General features: G+C 37.6%; 1 protein-coding gene across 3 annotated transcripts in view; it reads right to left on the minus strand.

Annotated features, from left to right (window-relative positions):
• Positions 1-19,257, minus strand: part of KCNJ3 (potassium inwardly rectifying channel subfamily J member 3) — a 167,966-nt gene extending 148,709 nt beyond the window's left edge. For 2 of the 3 annotated variants that reach the window (XM_003274971.4, XM_030797295.1), the window contains exons 1-2: positions 18,072-19,257; positions 7,729-7,945 (exon numbers count right to left, since the gene is read on the minus strand). In XM_003274971.4, coding sequence (XP_003275019.1) covers positions 7,729-7,945; positions 18,072-18,773 — 919 coding nt within the window. In that variant the 5' untranslated portion in view covers positions 18,774-19,257. The remainder of the gene's footprint in view (positions 1-7,728; positions 7,946-18,071) is intronic. The other variant, XM_004090884.3, reaches the window with a different exon arrangement.
• Positions 19,258-20,637: the final 1,380 nt, after the last annotated feature.

The following is a 20,637-nucleotide window of genomic DNA, read 5'->3' on the forward strand; positions in this document are numbered from 1 at the left end:
TAGCCTACAGAACTTCAGGAGGAAGAATCCTGTGGCCATTTTTCCCTAATCACAAGTAACATCGTGGAAACCAGGGGCTTTTTAAATTATTTTAAACAGTCACAGGTTGCTGAGCCAGATAACTTCATGAAGGACCCAATTACCTCTGGTCAAGCCTATTGTCACAGCTTAATAACTGGGCTGTCTCCAGTCTCAGCCACACTTAATCCATCCTCCACCTGGAGCCAGAGGCATCTTTCTAGCACACCAATATGATCATGGCGTTCTCTTGCTTAAAATCCTTCAAGAGCTTTATGGCCTGCAGAATTAGGTCCAAACTGTTATCCAGGGCTAATTCTAGGCTCATCTCCAGTCAGTTCCCCTAGATTTGTTCTACACTCTCATCATACCAAATTATTTAGGACACCCCTAATAAAATGAATCCTAAGCGCCTGCACTTGTCTCTGGCCAGAAGGCTTAGCTCCCTCTACTCTCCTGTTGAGCTTCTGCTTCACTTTCAGGTTTCGGTTCACACCATGTTCTCAGGAGAGACTTCTCAGACCTCCTTTGGAAGAAATCCATTAGGGACCACTCCTCTAGGTCCCTGCTGTAGCCTAACTTAACATTCATTTGAGTATACAGGGCTAATACTTGATTTAGTTCAGTTCCTTTTTCCCTCTGGACTATGGACTTTCTCCTTAATCAATCTTATACTGTCTTGAACCTAAAATAACATGGGTAATCAACAAACACTTACTGATTAATTTCCTGTAAGAAAAAATTCACAAGAGTAAGCTTATAAGAGGAAGGCAACTCCATTAAAATCAGTTAAAAATAAAAACAAACAGATCAAATGTGTTTCCTAGGTTCTACCACTTTCCAGGATCTATGGCATATAAAATAAGCAGCCATAAACAAAGTCGGTAACCAATATCAGAAGTTTATAGTTTATTCAGATATGTAGTAAAACACTTGAGTTAAATATAATACAATTATATACGTATACATTAAGAAACATTTTGATAAAAGTATTCAGACTACTAGAAACATGATTTTTAATAATGTGCTAATTATGAGTAATGTATGCATAAAAAGAGTGCAAGCAAATGACCGATATTAACCGACAATTTGCAAAATAAAATTCATAGCCAATAGAGAGATACAATAATTTCAATCTCACTACTATTAATAATCAAAGATAAAAAAATAATGGGCCAGGCGCAGTGGCTCACACCTGTAATCCCAGCACTTTGGGAGGCCGAGGCGGGCGGATCATGAGGTCAGGAGATCGAGACCACGGTGAAACCCCATCTCTACTAAAAATACAAAAAAAAATTAGCCGGGTGTGGTGGCAGGTGCCTGTTGTCCCAGCTACTTGGGAGGCTGAGGCAGTAGAACGGTGTGAACCCAGGAGGCGGCGCTTGCAGTGAGCCGAAATTGCACCACTGCACTCCAGCCTGGGCAACAGAGAGAGACTCCGTCTCAAAAAATAATAATAATGAAGAATGAAAAAGTAAAATAATTATGTCCATTATTAGCAAGGGTATGAGGAAATGGGCACTTGGTAGCAACCCTGCAATATGTATTACAAACCAGCAGATATATATGTGCGTTTACCCAGAAATTCTATCTGCAGAGAATTTATCTAAAATGGTAAAGTTGGTGATAAGTAAATTAAAACCAGGGCCTATAATAGTATTTAACCTTATTAAAAAGTAAATGCCTCAAGGTCCAAAACTAGGAGATAAGTAATAAAAAATTGAGATAGATATATAAAGTAGCATATAGTAAACTCATTAAAACTAATGGTAGATCAGAAACTTGACACAAAAGAGATTAATAATAGATTATACAATAAAGCCAGTTATAACATAGCACATGTAGCATAAGAATAATGTATCTGAATATAAGCACCTGTAAGGTTACTCACAAATGTGTTAATAGTGCGATAGATAAAATTAAGAGTAAAGTCTTTATATTTTGCATATTTGTACTTTTTTCTACAATAAGCATGCATTTAATAGCACTTGCATAGTAAAAGTTTTGTTTTAATGAGGTATTAAAGAAAAACTATGCATTAAAGTGCCCAGGGAAGATTCAACAAATATGCCACTCTTGTGCTATATGAGAATAGACAGAAATCCTATCCTAGGCCGTGAAAAATGACATGATCCAAACATGGGAGGCAAGAGTGAGCATGAGTGTATGAGCAGTACCATAAGAAGGGCAGCCTAGTTTTCTCCATAAGAAATGTGTGTATTTTGATGGAGCAGTCATTAGGGGCTTTGAGCACAAGTATATCATAAAAGTAGTGTTGTACATGAATTTACCAGGCAGTAGTGTGCTATCTGTATGCAAACAGAGATCCTCCAGGTACTAAATCCATTTCTGAGACAACTACTGTGATTTAGAAGTACCGTGATGTGGGCTTAAAAAGGAACAGTTGAATGGAAAGTTATTACTAACAGGGAGTAGCAGCCAGGTACCCTGCCCCCTTGGAGCATTTGTAATTGCCGATATTTCTACCTGGAAAGTTCTACTCTGAGTTATTAATATTTGCTTTGCTCAAAATACTGAGTTTCAGCTCAACTATCACCTGTTTACTCAGCCTTCCCTGACCTCCCTACACTCCTAATCCCTCTTGACTCACTGTATTTTTTTCCCAAAGCACTTATTTTCTAACGTTCTATATGATGTACTTCATTCTGTTTATTGTCTGTATCCCACATTACGTAAGTATCCATACAGGGCAGGGATTTTGTTTTGCAAACTGTGTCCCCTAAAGTCTAGAACTGTTTAACTTACAATACCTGCTCAATAAGCATTTGCTGGATGAACAAATTAATTAAATATAAAAAGAAAAAACAGGGAGCCAGGATAAAATAGCTACAATTAATAGATACAGATTTTCTGAATGAGGATATAATTTGAGGGTAAGTTGATGACTTGGTATTTGGACAAGGTGACTTTGAATTAAAATACTGACATTCAAGTGGAAAAAATTGGCCTAGAAATTAAATAACAAATAGAAGACCATAGCTGGGGGGGAGTTTCATAGCTAGAGATAAAATAAATGGTGGACTTGTGAGCACTTTGTGAATTCACTAAAAGAAAGGAAATATCTAGACTAGAAAGGAAAAACTAAAAAATATTTACAGGAGCAAGGAGGAGTAGGAAGAGGCAGGGATGTAGGATATATGGAACAACTGAAAAATATAAAGAGAAAGAAAAAAGAGAGAGAAAGCGGGGAAAATGTAGTGTGTCTGAATTTCAGAAATAACCTTAAATGTATAAAGGGACAAATAAATAATAGGGTTTTATTTTTTTCCAGTAGGAAAGAACTGAAAATATTTCAGAGCAAATAGAAAGGAGTCAATGGGATTTTAGATGTCAGGGATGCTAAGAATTGGAGCTTGAGTCATAGGTGGTGGAAAGCAATGCACAAGAAACATTTGTAGCTATAAAAGACATAGTTTCGAAAAGAATAGACACTTTTCTCAACAGACACCAGGAAAGAGAAAGAGAAGCTAACTATGAGAAAAGAATAGAGATAAAGAAATGTATAAAAATTGACGTGTCACATTCTTTTTAATAGACTAGGTGGAGAGATGACATGCCAAGGCAGGGATGGGACAGCTGGGACTGGGAGTGTAGAAAGAGAGAAGAGGTCTAAAATAGATCCCATGGGGAGAAGGCCTGAGAGTACAGAAAAGACAATTAAAAAGACTGCCAAATAGCAGCAGAAACCAGATTGAAGTTTGAAAGCATGGAGTTCTAATGAGCCAAATCTGCAATGCTTTGTTTGCCTCTAGCAGTGCTCTCTCTCCTGGGAGAAGTTGCAAAGAGAGCAAGAGTGAGAGGTAACCTCTGTTTTGAAATTTGCTAGATGAGTAAAGATGTAAAGCTTATTAATGAAGAGGCAAAGCTTGAGAGTGAAAATCCAACTCATTTGAAGCAAGGAGGGCAACAAACCTGTGTCTGATCAATGAGGAGTACTTCCAAAAAAGTGGGGAAAGTAACGTTTGAATCCTGGGCTGAAAGCTGAAACTTTCAAGGAAATTAGAAAGCCAATTTCTCACTTCCCTCCCCCCACCACTCCTGCTGAGACCACAGCTATGGGAATGAGCAAAAACTAAATGAAATGAGAAGATTCTTTCCGCTGGCACATTGCTGTGAGTGGAGAAATTGGGTAGGGGTGCTAGGGGAGGAGGGTAAAAGAGGGAAGACAATTAATACAAAAGTGGTAGCTGTCTAAAATTTTGTGAATTTTTGAGGCATCAGAGTGTCTCAGAATGCATTTCCAAGACATTCAGAATGACTAATTTTTAAATTAACTACATGCAACCCACTATGGGTAAAAAGTGGATTTTTTGTTGTTACATACACTTCGAGATTACTAAATTATTACACTTTCGTATAAATACAAGCTCTGCTTTTTAATGAAATCCTAACACTTCTTATTGCTGCAATAAAACCATCTAGAATGCAGATAGGCCCTTCCTCCTCTCTGACTTCTCACCCCACTCTCCACATGGCTCACTCTGCTACAACCACCTCCACCTTTTTTTTAGTTCCCAGAATAAATCAAGCTCATTCCCAGCTCAGGGCCCTTGCACCAGCTGTTCCACAGCATCTGCCACGCTCTTCCCACAGACCGGCCCAGAAGGGCCTTCTGGATAGTCAGGTCTCAGCTTGAGTGTCCCCTCTTCAGATCTTCCCTATTAGCCTAAAACAGCCTACAGGAACCCTTTACCCCTATCCCATCACCTTGGTTTTCTTATTTATTTATTTATAGACACAGGGTCTCACTGCGTCGCCCAGGCTCAAGCAATCCTTCCACTTCGGCCTCCTGAGTATTGGTTCCCCACCCCCACCCCCTGCAACACAATCGGATATCTCCCTTATTTATCTGGGTGTCATAGTCTGCCACCTCCTTAGAATATAACCCCCCTGAGGAAAGAAATTCTGTCTGTCCGGATCACCACTATATCTCTAGCATCTCACATACTTTCAAGCACACAACACACATTCGATACATACTTATCTAATACATGAGTGACTGAATGATGAAAAGCTGTTTTTTAATGCTATATATGATAGAAAGTTACATCAGCTAACTTTATTCACAAAGTAGTGAAAAGTTTATTCACAAGATAGTAAGAAGTAAAAATAGTATTCTTGTTCCCTGAAACAATCCTATAAGATCATATTTGTCTTGTTCTAGGCAATACATATTATGAGAAAGTAAAGTTGATTGTGAATGAAAGGATAAAGGAAGAAACATCCTTAAAGATGAAACTAAATAAATCTCAGTAAAATTTTAAATGATCAAATGGACATAAAAATGTCTTTGTTATTTTTACCAGGCTCAGGGAGGTCTGGAAATATACAGAGATTTTATAGAGTTTGAACAGTGTGGGATTTAATTAGTTAGGGCATACACACAAACAAAATGTCAGATAAATTTTCCACAAAATAAATTCTATAAATTATGAGTAATGTTTTTCTTATTTGTTTTGCTATATTAGATCTAGAAAACAGGCTTAATTAAGAGGTTAAGAGGAAGTGGACTTTAATCTCTTCTCCATAAAAGGCAATCTCTAAATGAGAAATTCAATCTCCAGCCAAGTTTTCACATTTTCTGTGGAAAGTATTGTCTTCCAGCTTATTATTTTTTTTAAGGCAGGAGGGAAGAAGTGGTAAAATAACATCTATAATTCTAATAAACAATTTATGTTATAAAACTCTTTACAATCTCATGTAGGATATTACGTACTAACCATGATCCTCTGAAAAATAGGTAAAATTTATAAACAACCTGCTTCAATATCCCTTAAGATTCCATGTAGGAGCCAAAAATCAAAAGAATGAATAAGGATACTGCAGACATATTCAAATTGAGAGACATTCTACAAAATACCTGGCCTAATTTTTCAAGTATATTAAGGTTAAGTAACACAAAATAATGTTGAAGAACTAGACCATCTTTAGACTGTGATTTTATAGAAAAATGCATTCGCTCCTAACAAATATATTCAGTATTTAGGGAAAAACAGAAATGAATGAACGGGTAGGTAGATAGATAAGTGGATAGAGAGATCTAATAAAACATTTTTAAGGCTGTCAAGTGAAACAAAAATGCATTAATGTCAGTGATGAGAATAATAATAAGCAATAGGTAAACTATAAGCAGATGTATGAAAGAAAGAACCATATGTACGCCATAAGAAATAAACCAATAAAAATGGCAACATCTGTTTTTAAGCCCTAATACATGACTACTTTAATAAATGAGATGAGTAAAAATGGAAATGTAAAGATTTCTTGGACTAAGAGCCTTTATAAATTGGTTATACTTTTTACCAATATGTGGTATTTCAAAAAATATTATGATATTTGAATTATAAGTTGAAAAAATGAATGGGAGCTTTCAATCATAAAATAGTGTGCAGAAATAAAATTTCATATATAGATTAATACATTAAATCTTTTTTCACTGCTCTTAAAATCGTAATAATAATAGTGCTTCAGTAACTAATAATAGTACTTCAGTTTAAATACTACAAGCAGCTTTGAGGTGGTTATTACATCATCCTCACTTTGAAGAGAAGGAAAAGAAGCTTTAAGAGAGTAGATACATTGCATAAATTTCAGATAGGTGTTATGTGACAGACATGCTAAAATTACAATGACTTGCCTCCCTCTATTACTTGGACAATACTGACTGTTACATAATTGAGGATCTTCCACCTTGGTATAAAGCTTGAATTTAACTGTAGTATTGCCAGTGCTAATTTCTATATTGCTATAGTTTATACATATAATCACTAGCATTATATAATTCAGATGATACTGGTAGAAAACAATTAAAAGCTAAAATATTTATTGTCTTCTCAGTACTTGTAGAAAGTATAGAACTCAAAATACACACACACACACACACACACACACATACATACACATACAATTATATGGAAACTACGTTATTAATCTCAAACATCCAGTAGCTTCCAAACTAAGCAATGTTTAGGCCCCAAATAATATGCTCATAACTATTGTTTATTTCCTTTGTCAAGTGTCCTCAGAAAATAGCAAATAGTATTGGGGGCATACCAATGTTATACTGCATGTTAAGGAAAAACATATAGCACATAGCTATACAGGAGCAGAAAAAGAATAAAAATCTCTTTTTGAAATGAAATTTTGGTCAAGGTTCAGCTGGGGAAATCCGCTGACCCACTTCGAAATTAAAATGCTGCTTTAGCACGCACAGCACACACAGACACACACACAGGGAATTTTCCACTGAGGTTGCACATAGTGGATATCAAAGCTCTGTCAATGACACCCCAAATCACCATCCCCAAGGCCAGAATATGCATGCTGATTTCAGGCTGCTCACTAATTACCCTACATTTTTTGAGCCTTAAATCTTTAAAGAAAAATCATGATTATAAGAAAGTCAAGTTTGTAATTATAATAGAACATCATAATCATTTATAAGAAGTCATCTCACTTTTTTTTACAGTGAGTGTTCCTGAGTTAATATTATGTATGTAACCATCAAAACAGTACATTTTAATTTTCAAAATGGTATAAATTTAATGTTACAAAGAAATAAAAGGCAAATCATTACTTTCATTATTGTAAACTCTGAGTCATTTCGCCCAATTCATGACAGGTACTGTGCATATCATATAATGTTATTATGGTATAAAGAAACTTTATGGCATATCTGTTTTTACTCACCAGTTGTTTCCACAATGCCTTCTAGGATGACGACAATCTCGAACTGTTCAGTTTGCATGCTTCGCTGGGATAGGTCATAAAAGGGGCTTTTGGCATCGATCACGTGGCAAATTGTGAGTGGGGACACAAGAAAAAGTTGATCTGCCCCTGTACTAAAACCTACATCCAGTTCAAGTTGGTCAAGGGGAAGGAACTCACCCTCAGGTGTCTGCCGAGACTAGACAAGCACACAGAAAAAGAGAAGAAATCACCACTTGTACTGAAAATTTCAAGGCAGCCCAACAGTAATTTACATCATTGCCAACATTCTGCACTATCAATCATCTGCAACAAAATCCAAACAAATCATTATGCAACTATGTTCTAGCAAATGGGCCGAAATCCCACATAGCTCATGCGGAACATACATGCATTATTTATAATACACAACTTGCTATAATTACCATTCCCTAACTCATGAGCTTTGGAGAAATGCCTGGTCCAACAATGGTTGTTAGCACAAACTGTGGAACTGAGTGTGCATGTGCTGCTGCTTGACAGCAATCACTGCAGGATAACTCATTGCATGCCAGATATTTTTTTCCTCAACAAAGCAAATAAATAAGTAGGCAATTCTTATGGAGTGTGTTAAAGCTGACAAAGATTGACCATCATTTCGAAAGAGATTTATTGATTACTAAAAAGCAAAACACAACAATTATTTTTTTCAGACTTTCGAAAAGTAACAAACATACATAAAATGGAATAGAAGAGTGAAGATGTTCTCATATTAAGCTATCTTATGTACACAAGAGCTTACATAATAAAAATAAATGGCAGATGTTGTTAGCTAATGGTTTTCAAACTCCTAATAATAAACTGCATTATAAATATTTGCTTCTCTGTCATTTCATCAGTTTTAAAACACAGTGAAAAACTGCACTAAATTGAACTTTCTTTAATCAAAATGCAATTTCAAAAAGCTATACCTGAGAAACACAGTTTAATAAAAGGTTTCTAAGGTAGTGGCATTCAGTTTCGGTAGAAATCACTCTAAAGCTTAATTAAGTAAATTGCTTGCATGCTCGGGTTCTATGAGAAAATTTAATATGACTATTAAAAATTAGCAAACCATGAGAGTAACATTACTTATCTTCCTTTTATCTTTATTTTCCATATCTGTCACATATAATAATCATGCACAAGCAAACATATACATTTAATTTATGTAATTATGGGGTAAAATAAAGGCTAGGTAGTTAGGAATTAAATACAGAAAAAATGGGGGCAAGGTGGAGCATGCTGCTGGTCAAATAGGACTTCGATGAATCCAATATATTTTAATAGATTCCATGTAAAACAAATGTAATAACAAAACAATGTATAAGACTGGTCTGCCCAATGAAATGATAGTTTGAAGATAAAATTCTTACTCTCAGAGTTCCAAAAAAATTACATTGGCTTTTTATGTGGAGTAAGTGAGTCTGAAAACACTGAGAAATGTGGCTTAGCAACATGTCCTTTGTGGCAAAACAGAATGAAGGGTTCCAAATTGGTGGTGCTTCATTATGGCAGCAATTGTTGCAAAGAGTTTCAACAGGAGAATTAGTCAACTAGAGAGGCTACTTTGTAGTTAGAAATATTCAGGGATATTATTTGTGTAGACAAAATCCTAATGAAAGGGACACTATTTTTCTTCTCTGACTTGTGTGTGGCTGAAAAAAGAAGGCAATGGAAAAAAATGATTACTGACAAACAAATAAAAGAGCCCATTGAAAAATCTGATGGTGCAAAAATTAAAACAGCAGCTCTAGCAACCAATGTTGGAGAAAACTAGGCGTTTCCAAGACAGCATGAAAAAGCTCCCAAAAGAGCTTTTTTGAGTCACCTGTATTTCTAAATCTATTCTCAAATTAGTAAAATATAAATGAGACCAACATGTTTCCAACTACATGGTTGTATAACAAGAATTGATTAATATAACAAAATAAATGCTGAACACAAAACAAAATTAAAGCAACAAAAACAAAAACCTTGTGTCATTGTTCTCTCACCTACTAAGAAACAGGTGCTATATAAACACAAGGTGGTACTCTGACGTGTATAATTAATTTGGGTCTTTTTGCTGACCATTCTAAGATCTGCTTTTCCTGAACTACATGGCATTGTTGACAATAATAATTCTTTTAGAAACTAAATCTCCCATTTATTCTAAAATAATTTTCCCCAAAGAAGACATATTTTCCCAAATATTATATATGTACACAAATATTAAAATTTGTCTTCCTTTTTCATACATTTGTTATTTATACCTGTGCCTCATTCTAAAAGGCTTTAGAGTAAGCTATTAAATTTTATATTCCCTAATCATTTAATAACCCATGGATATAAGTGGCCTAGAAACAGGCAGGCTATCAGGAGGATGACAACTTGGAATAAGAAATACTTTATTTTTACCAAAGTAGTTTATTCAGACATAAGTAATTTTGGCTTAAATATGCATATATCTGTTCCATTCAGACTTAATATACCTTCTGATTTTAAATATTTGCTCTATACACTCAAAATTACACCTGTACTCAAAATTACCCTATCCCCACCCTCCCACCTCAAATACTTTATATCCTATCCAGGTCTTCCTATTATATGACACTTTGGGAAACATGCTTTCAATGCTTATATATTTTTCAGATATGTGAAATTCTTTACACGTGTATTGAGTTCTTTACATATGTATCCAGTGGATACTATATAATTTAACCTTTCTTTAAATGACAAAGATGCTACACATATTCACAATTTTATTGTCCAGGTCCTTCTTCCTTTATATTAGGCCACCAAATATTTCAACTATTAATATGTTCACCTCCCTGATTTTTTTCTTCTTTGACTTTGTAGTAGACTGAGGAGCCTCTTAATCACTGAAATTCCATAGACTTTGGCTCAGGTCAAAAGTGAAGGGTGTGGTTATAATGTGGCAGGTGCCTGGAATACTACAATTGTTTGAAGTCTGAGCTTCTGACTACAGCCAAGTTATCTTAGCAGTGTTCAGTCACATGCTTTTGGTGCTCTCAAAACCTATGCATGCTTACCAAATACATTTTCAGAAGCACATACATTCTACTTTACGCTTCTAAATAATTCGAATCTAGGCTGTCCTAATTCTGGTGCAATTCTGGGGATTTGCAGGAGAAGAAAAAAAGCCTATGAGTTAGTTTTAAATCTCAACTTGTGTAAGAGGAGTGAGAGAATGTTTGAATGTTTGTTCAAGGAACTGTGATAAATACATGTATATGAAAGTGAAAGAAAAAATAAAGATGAGTTATGCATGTGTCTTTATAAAATCAATTTTCTTCTGTAATTTGAGTATATAATACATTGGCACCACTGATATTTCATCAGTTTCATATTATTTAGCAATTAACTACCCTATTTCACTCAGAAATATTTGATAATAAGCAGAATATTTTGAGATAAAAACCAAGTTGACCTTTCTTCATTGTGTCATGTTAAGGATTATGATATAAGAAACTTTCCATTGATAGAGAAATTTGTTGATGATGCAGTTATCTCCTTTAGCTCAATAAACTTTCTAATTCCCAAGGAAACATAGAACCAGGATCGTTTTCTAGATACAAATGTATTAACTGATATGGTCTAGAGCAACAATAATTTAAATTATTTTCAAATTCAAAGCAATTGCTAAAAGTTAAGATTTATGCAGTAAATTATTTAAATTTATAAAAAGTTGATTACTAAGTTTGACTTTTAGTTTACAGGAAGATTATTTAGAATCACAAGAATTGTGGAATAAATAAGGTAAAAGAGAAGTTTAAAGAAAGACAGTGAATAAAAATGATTAATTCTTGAAAATTTAGAAGATAATTTGAAAAAAACCTTGGGTTGAGAATGACTTCCATACAACTTCTACTTTCAATTTTATAGGATCTTGGGAAGGAAATAAAGGTCTTTCCACCATTTTAGTAGATCTTGTTGATTGCATTACAAAAAATTCTGGGAGTTATAAAAATTGAAGAAATCTAGAGCTTAAAATTTGTTTAAATAAATTAATTGTCTAACTGTCCAAAAAATTATAATGGGAACATTAGGTATTTTTCGATAATTCCGTACAATGTTGGTTGTGGCAATAATTTTGAAGTTATTTATAATACATATATCATTTAATAATAATATTTCAATTATTCACATTTCCATTACATGTAAATGCTCTATGTGTAGAATTTAAGGGTTGTGTCACATTTTATAGTCATTTATACTAATTTCAAAGAAGCAATTCAAGTCAAAGGCCTTTGAACTTCCTTAGAGCCCCAAAAGAGGCCTACAAGATAATCAACTACAATTCTGACTGTAGGTGGAAAAAGAATCAAAAGTCACAGCTGCCTAGAAGGGATCATCATTGTCATGTATTTTGCCGACAGTCTTCATATTACAGAGGGCAACTGTTAAGTGCTTATTCAAAGACAGACAGACACACACATACATATACATACATGATCCTAGGATATACATTTAGCACTGCCCTGGCACAAGCGGATCCACATTTGGCCCCCCTCCTTCTGGTGGATATATGGCCAAGTGTCCACATTCGTTTGTCAAGGACACATTTCGCCAATGCAATCCATATCTTTGCTCCCTCTCTCTCTCCCGTCTCTCTAATGTGTAACTATGTTCTTTCCTAGCTTGGAGTGAGGCTTAAGGAATTCTGAATAGCACATTAAATCACTACTGTCCTACACTATAGATTTACCTCTATCATATTCTAAAGTTTGATCCATGCCTAACCACCTTTCACAAGTCCTTGCTGGAAAAGGGCCCACAGGGCCAGTGGTCTGGGAAGGAAAGGAAAGACGGAGAGAGCAAGCCATTCTTGCCTACCACCTCCCCACCATTTTATCTGTAACTTCACTTATCCTCTTTATATGTGTAATATGCATTTATGTGTGTGTGTGCATGCTGAATATGGGCTGCAGTCATAAATAAAATTACATGGAATGAGGTCAGGGTAATATCTGGAAACTAACATCGGGAAATGAGCCAAACGCAGGTACCAGAATCAGGAACAAAAGTACCTTGTGACCCAAAGCAGTTAGGGCAATGGCTTTGGTGCCCAGACCAAAATTTAAGTAGTCAGGTGGAGGGGAATATAGACCTAGAATTTTATTGACATTGTCTACAATTACATTGTACATTTATTTGGACTCCTTAAGCTTGAAACTCCATGAATACTCAGAAGGAAAAACTATGACCCAATGTCAAGTCCAAAATAAGGATTTTTAATGCTGAGCCAATTAACCCACAAAAATATGTTCAATTTTATGAAAAGAACATTTCTTACAGAATGCAATGTAATTTATCTTATAATAGATTATGTGAGGCTTTCATACCATTCAAATGAAAGAGCAGCTTTATAACTTCTTGAGGGCCTTTGTGGCATTTATAATAACTGAGCACAGGCTTCATAACCCTACTTGCACATTTCCTCCTACTCGCCAAACACCCTCCAATCTATTAAATGCTTTTTCTTGCTTCGCTTTATCATTTGTTCTTACCTACTGCTGTTTATTTATGGGTCTTTATGCCCCTAATTTCTGTTCACTTTTTATTCCCTGAGCACAATCCACCCTTTACTTTTCAGGAATAATATTAAAAATAAAAAACAAAACTAAACAAAATATATTACCACTATTTTAAAAAGAATAATAATTATGTATTTTTAGAAGGCAAGTTCTATACTTATTAGAGAATTAGTATACTTGTGTCAGAGAAAGAAAAACTAGACTAAATAGGAACTGTGCTAATTTTAAGGATAAAATGAATCTACCTGAAGAACTCACCAACCAATACAGGACCTAGCTCCTGAGCATTCTGAGGTACTCAGCTTTAGACCTCTTGAATATTTTTACTAATGGCTCAGATGATGTTCAGAAGAACAGGGCTTTTACAAATATAGATATTCATTTGTGGATTTTATTTTTGGAAAGGGAGGTAAATAATTGTCTCACGATTAAAAATAAAGTTGAAATTGGCCACGGTCAATTGGTGAAGAGTCAGTTACAAAATTAAGATCATACTGAGTCAAAAACATAATCACATTTCAGTGCAAGATATAAAATGAAAGCAAACCTATAAATATATGAGAAAACTGCAGGAATCCTGTGATTCAGGAATCGTTGTGGTTAGATTAGCAAAATGTTAGGACATATGAGGAGGATAAAGAGCTTAATGGTCTTTCAGACCACCATTTTTTTTTTATTGCATCTGCACTTGGTAATAGTCATATCGAGAAACAAGACAACATCCAATTTGGAATATATATGGAGGATATGTATACACACACACACATATATATATTTATATATGGAGGATAAAAGAAGGTGAGCACAAAAATAACATACGTGATGTTAGAAGAGGAAAGGAATGTACTCTATTACCTTCTGACAAGTGAAAGTTAAGGATTGCACAGCTGACCTCGTAGGAAAGAAAGAGGATGCCTATTGGCAATAAATAGAACTATAAAGAAGTAACATGCTTCCAGAAAATTAATCCTTACCTTTTTGCTTCAAAATATGAATGCAACCATAGTTTATTTTACGTTTACTTTATGTAAAAAATGTGTGCCGACTGGATGAATATAACCATATATATGATGGCATTGAGATAATAAATTTGTAATTTCTTGAACAGTGTATCAAAGAATAGTAATTAATTCTTGCCCTAACAAGTTGTATGCCTAGGTCTATCAACCATTATTATTAGGTTGGTAGAAAGGAGTAAGTAAGACTTCCAAATCCTTTAAACCCAGCACTAAACTATAGGGTTCGACATTACAACTACTGGTCTCAACTCCCTAATCCAGGCATTTTTATAAAAACTTTCAATTGGATGACATATTAACTTAGCATAGCCATGATACTAGTTAGTCCCTATTTTCTGGGTAAAGCAAAAAGAGAAAAGAAGACAACTAAAATAAATGGAAAATTCAAGTAAAAATTCAATATGGGGAGAAGAGGAAGAAAGAATATTCATCTTAAAAGACCTGTCTATAGCTATATTTATAATTCAATCACAGATTTTAATGAGGAACTTCAAACTATAGCCTTTGATTTTTATTTAATCTACTTTCTTTTTTTATGAGTAGCAAAAGGACTGACCCCTCCAGGCATAAAGTTGAAAGATCTATATTTGACTACTGAAAGAAATTTTAGTGTTTGTAAGGCTGGAAGACAGAAATAGAGATGAGATGAAGTGTGCTTTCAAATAAGTGAAAAACATGATAAAAATTAGGAAAATAAGTTTTACAAAAAACTTCTGTCAAAAGTTAGGCATTTAAAAACTATTATACATGAGAAATTTCATAACAGAAAGCATTAGAAAGCCATGCCCGTGTTCTTATTGTCTCCCCAAGAATCAAAAAGTGCTTTATAATTATTAAATAGAAGTTTTATACTTATCTAAAGAAGCTTTTATTTAGCAAATAAGAAAACAGCAATAGAAAAATTAGTAAATTAAATTAGGTAATGGGAAAAGAATACATGCACTATAGTTACTAGCATTAAATATTACAATGGATTTTGTTGCCTTAAAAATTCTACACATTCTGCATTAAAGACACATAAATTTTGCATTTAAATTGTTAAATGGAGGTTAAAAGGGGGAAATTGTGTGTAATCTTTAATAAGAATAATGTATAAAACTGATAGGGACATATTATTACTTCAAGATTTTGGTATAGCTTCTATTTAAAAATACAGTTGACTGTTTTAGGTCACTTTATCTCTGTTCCTAAGAGAAAATGAGAGCAATTTGTTAAAGGCAAATCTTCCCTCTAATTTTTCTGAATGTTATTATTTCCCCCAATAAAACATGACTCCTTTTTAATGAAGTCTAAGGAATAACAAGAGCTACAATAATTCATTTAAATTACCATGGCTACAGGAAAGATTAACTTTGAACAAGCTACGCTAACTGGCTAGTTGAAGAGCTACTCACGGATCAACTCTCTCCCTTCACAAAAAACTGGGAAGAATTTCACCATAATTTTGTTTAAATATAAATTGATGCCACAGGTAAATCGTGTTTACTTCTAGCACTGGCATCTTCCTAACAAATCAAAAGTAAAAGACTCTATAAGAATATTATATGTATTGTTTTAACTAGATGTTTTTATCACCTTGTGTTAATATAGCACCTTGCTCCAAATTTGTCAACAGTATACATCTTTCATCTTTTTAACTAGGATACTCTTTATGGTATATGTGGTACATTTCCTTAGGCAGAAAAATTATTATCAGTACCCTGCAGCAGTCTAGAGACTGGGTGCTTCAGAATCATTGTACCTTTGTATTAAGAAAATAAACAAAAGCTAACATATAGGTTAATTCTAATTATGACTGGCTTTGTTGAAATAAAATGTGATAAAATCTATAAACATCAAAAATATGTTGTCTGGAAAAGACATCTGTAATAAATAATCTTAAGTGTTTAAAAAACTAAAGAATGTCTATAAAGAACCTTTAATGTCTAATTTTCTATTTCCATTACATCAGTTAATATTGTAAACTACTCTTCAGTAAGTCTCAAAGTGATACATAAACATGGATTGCTTGAACAGAAACCTCGCCACTATACTAACAAAGTATTTCTATCTGTCTAGTAGGCCTAACCTAAAGAAACAGGTGCTATATTGTGGTCTATGCAAAGATAAAGACACATACAGTTACTATTGTAATAAACATCTGCAACACAACTGCTCAGCTTGATCTGACAAACTGCTTGGTTCAAACAGTGGTCAATAACAATACGCTAAGTTAAATTTTAAAAAATGGTATGCAGTTCATTGAAATTAATTATATATGAATATGATCTACCGAAATTATTTATTCATAGTTAATGAACATTTACATCAGAACCAGGTTGATAATTTTCCACTGTGATGTACAAAATGTAGTTTATTTACTGTATGTAGCACAGTAAATAAGCATATGATATGAAGTGACAGGACAAGTGAACTGCTTTAATTTAAACACTTTACTGAGCAACTTGGTCAAGGATAATTATGGTAAGATCTTGTAAGTGAATAATGAAAATGACACAAGAGCAAAACTTTTTAAAAGCACGTTGGATCCCTTTTAACTACAACATTAAGTTGGGGCTGTGTAAAACAATATATATTTGTGGAGTGGAAATTGAAATTTCAAAGGCAAAATCTCAAATATTGATCAGATTTTCATTTTATTAATACTAAATTCAGAATCTGGCTTCAGTTCTCTACGCAACCTCAGATAAATATTGTTCATTGTATGAACTATTTAAGGTCATTTTTTCAATTTATGAACATCTGAAAACTACAAAGACAAATCCCTCTAGGGAAAAAAATGAATTGTAAATCACACACAGAGACAAACAACTGGGCTTTAAGCCTTCCTTCCCATACTCTAATTGAATGAGTGATTAAGAAGGACTTCTCTTGTTTGTGGTGGTGCCCTCTAACGACTAGACGGACCTTGCTTTAATAACCACTCCATGTGCAATTTGTTTTAGCGTTTACACCGCTGATGGTAGGAAGCAATCTTCTTTAATGGATGCTGAAAGCTTCAAGTGAAATCTATAATTGACAAAGGCTTCACAGAAACAGGCAATTAAGAATAAAATTAACAAGAGGCTCTACAGGAAAAGCACTCAAGCTTTCAAAGAATACTTCTGCAAGAAAATATTTAGTAAACATAAAAATTTAAAAGAACCAAATGTGGTTTCTTCCACTTTATTATCTGCTTCTTGTATCTGTGTGTTTGTTAAAAAGATGACCACAGAGTTAAAGTCATTGGGTCTAGAGGAGTAATCCGCCTCCTAATATTATTAGGGGGAAAAAAAGGAAAGAAAAAAATAAGAAAAGCCCATCGTGAAAGTTGAGGCAAGTTCAGCACCTATTTCTTCAAAATAGCTGTTCAGTTGAGTTCTAGTACCTCGCATTGAATGGGGTAGTGTGTAGACAACAAATAAAATCGCTCTGAATAGCGAAGCAACAGGGACAGGAAGGCGAACAGGGCACTAATTGCCCTCATGGCTCCAGGAGCCAAAACCAGTCCTCACGTGTTACTAGTCCAGTAAGTGATAGAAGCAGATCCGAAATGACGAATATAAACAAGAGCACGAGAGTGGAAAAGGAACAGAACTGTCAACCGCATTCTTTGCCCAGTCCTCCAACCCCCAACCCCCCAAAAGGAAGTTTACCTGTGGCCATAGGTAGAACCAGGGGAGGGGGCCCGGGCTGGTTCTCAGACGAGTTACTCCGCGGGTTTGGGGGACGCAGGTCTCCCGGTGGGGAAGGGGCGGGGAGCACTTACTTTGAGCAGCTTGCAGCGGATCTGCGCGGAGACCATGTGGCTGTTGCGCAGGTTGCCCACCCGGAACATAAGCGTGAGTTTTCCGTCCCTCATGGAGATCACCGCGTGCTCGCTGAACATGAGGGTCTCGGCGCGCTTCTTGGGCTGGGACATCTTGATGAACATGCAGCCGATGAGGAAGGCGTCCACGATGGAGCCAAGGATGGACTGGAAGAGGAAGAGGATGATGCCCTCGGGGCACTTGTCTGTGATGTATCGGTAGCCATAGCCGATGGTGGCCTCGGTCTCGATGAAGAAGAGGAAGGCAGAAGGGAAGTTATAGACATTGGCCACGCAAGGCGTGTAGTTACCGACGTGGGCTTTGTTCAGGTCGCCCCGAGTGTAGGCGATCACCCACCACATGGACGCCATGAAGAGCCAGGCCACAGTGTAGGTGAGAATGAAGATGAAGAGATTCCAGCGCCACTTGAGGTCCACCAGCGTGGTGAAGAGGTCCGAGAGGTAGCGGCTTGTCTCGCTGCCCAGGTTGCCGTGCTGTACATTGCACCGGCCGTTCTTGTCCACGAACCGCTGCCGCTTCTTCTTGGGCACAAGCTGCTGCTGAGGGTCCTGGCCTGGCCCCTGGGGCTGCAAGCCCGAGCCGCTGGACGATGTGGTCACTACCTGGTAATCGTCCCCAAATTTCCTTCGGAGTGCAGACATAATACGAAGGGGCGAGCCAGATTCAAACGCGAAGCGAAGGCGCAGGAGCTGGGCGCTGCAAACTAGCACCAATAAGGAGGTGGGGGCGGGGGAGGAAAGGGGGCGAAGCGAGCGCTCCTGGGTGGGGGGCGCACCCGGCAGGTAGCTGCGGTCTCTGCCCCCTGCAGACGCCTCTCCTTCTCCCTTGGGACGGAGGCTTTCTTTCCAAGGTGAGTCTTTAAAAAGTGCTCTCCCGCACTGAAGGCAGGAGGGATGCAAGGAACAGGAACCCGAGCGCAATTTTGCCTCCAAGCTTCCCGAAGCTCCTGTTTTCTTTCCCCACCACCGGCATCCCGGGTCACCTCTTGACTCCCCACGGCCCTCCTGATTATCCTGCAGTACCCCCAAACTGACTGCTTAAAATTAATGAGTTGACAAGCGAGTCCCAACCCACCTGCCAACTCGCTGGCTGCCTAAGAAGCTGCCTTTACCTGCCTGGACCAGACCCTCCCCCCTCCCCGCCGCTCCCCAATCTCTCGCCCCGTGGTACCGCTCCCCGCACCCCCAGCGCACCTGTCTCCTATCTTTTAGCCAAAATCCCGCCCAAAGGCATGTCTGCCGGGCACTGGTGCAACGCCCCCTACCCACGCCCTCCGGGCTCAGATTCCCGGGTTCCGGACTCCAGAGACCTGTTCGCCTGGCGTCCCCCGACCGCCGAGTTTCCGCAGGCGCCACCGGGGCCCTCCGGCGGACCCTCAAGGGCCCGCAGGCCGCCCCCGCGCTCAGCTGAGACACGGCAGTGCGCGAAGCCTGGGCACTCACCCAGAGGGAGAGGGCAGGAGGCGGCGCAGCGGGCGGTAGCGGCAGCCTGGCCTCGCACTCTGCGCTCACGGCTGTTTTCCTCGTTCCCACTTTTCCTGGTGTACCACGATGGGCGCCAATGCAGGTCCCCCAAGCTCCGCACCTCCCTGAGGGCACCGCGCTGTCCCTGCCAGAAAGATCCTTGGCGCACAGAGCACAGAATGACTCGAGCGGGGGCTCGTGGGTTCCTTGGCGCTGTGCCCTCCTTCCAGGCGACAGCGGTGCTGCTGGACGGGGTTCGAGCCTTGGGCTGCCGGTCAGACTTTCAGGTTAAACAGTAGCGCCGCTCTAGCTTTTCCTCTGCCTCTTCCTTCTTCGGTCCCCCACTCCTTGTCAGCGCCTCGGTGGCCCCGGGCGGAAGATGAGAGGCGCAAGCCGGGGCAGCAGGAATGTGGTGTGTGTGGTGGTGCGTGTGATCAGCTGCAGAGCCGCGCTAGCCCCGCCTGTCCCTGCCTTCCCCCGCTGCTCCACCAGCCTGAATTGCACCTCCGAGCCTCAGTTGAGCCTGCAGTGTCTGGCAGCTCAGGAAAAGCGAGCCCCTCCAATGAGAAGAGGCTCTAAATCTGCTCCCAAACGCCCGCCAACTCTCCTTCCTCGCCCCCTGCATCAGTCAGAAAGCCCCCAGTAAAAAGCAAATGCTGCTCTCTGAAGGAAAAGAAGTATAATATGTCTCTATAACTGGGCACTCGTTTAAACGGATGCCTGGATTTGGGGTTGCATCATAAACAGAGGTCCCAACTGGCTCTGAGATAGGCATATTCAGAACTCAAAGTTGCAGGAAGCAGGAGGGGTCTTAGGATGAGAACAGAAAGGAGAGAAACACTAATAGAAATCCTTTCTGGAAATGGCTCTATTAGAAAGGCTCAGAATATCTAGAGTTAATGTGTGCCTATAATTGAAGGAAGAAGGCTGGATTTTAATGGCCTCAGCCTGGCAGTTAACTTAATGGACGGGCAAAGTGCAGAAATAGCTAATAGAGTGCCCATGAGTAAATATCAGCTTGTTTACCACATTTCACGTTTGC

This window comes from Nomascus leucogenys, chromosome 17, assembly GCF_006542625.1.
Source record: "Nomascus leucogenys isolate Asia chromosome 17, Asia_NLE_v1, whole genome shotgun sequence".
NCBI lineage: Eukaryota > Metazoa > Chordata > Mammalia > Primates > Hylobatidae > Nomascus > Nomascus leucogenys.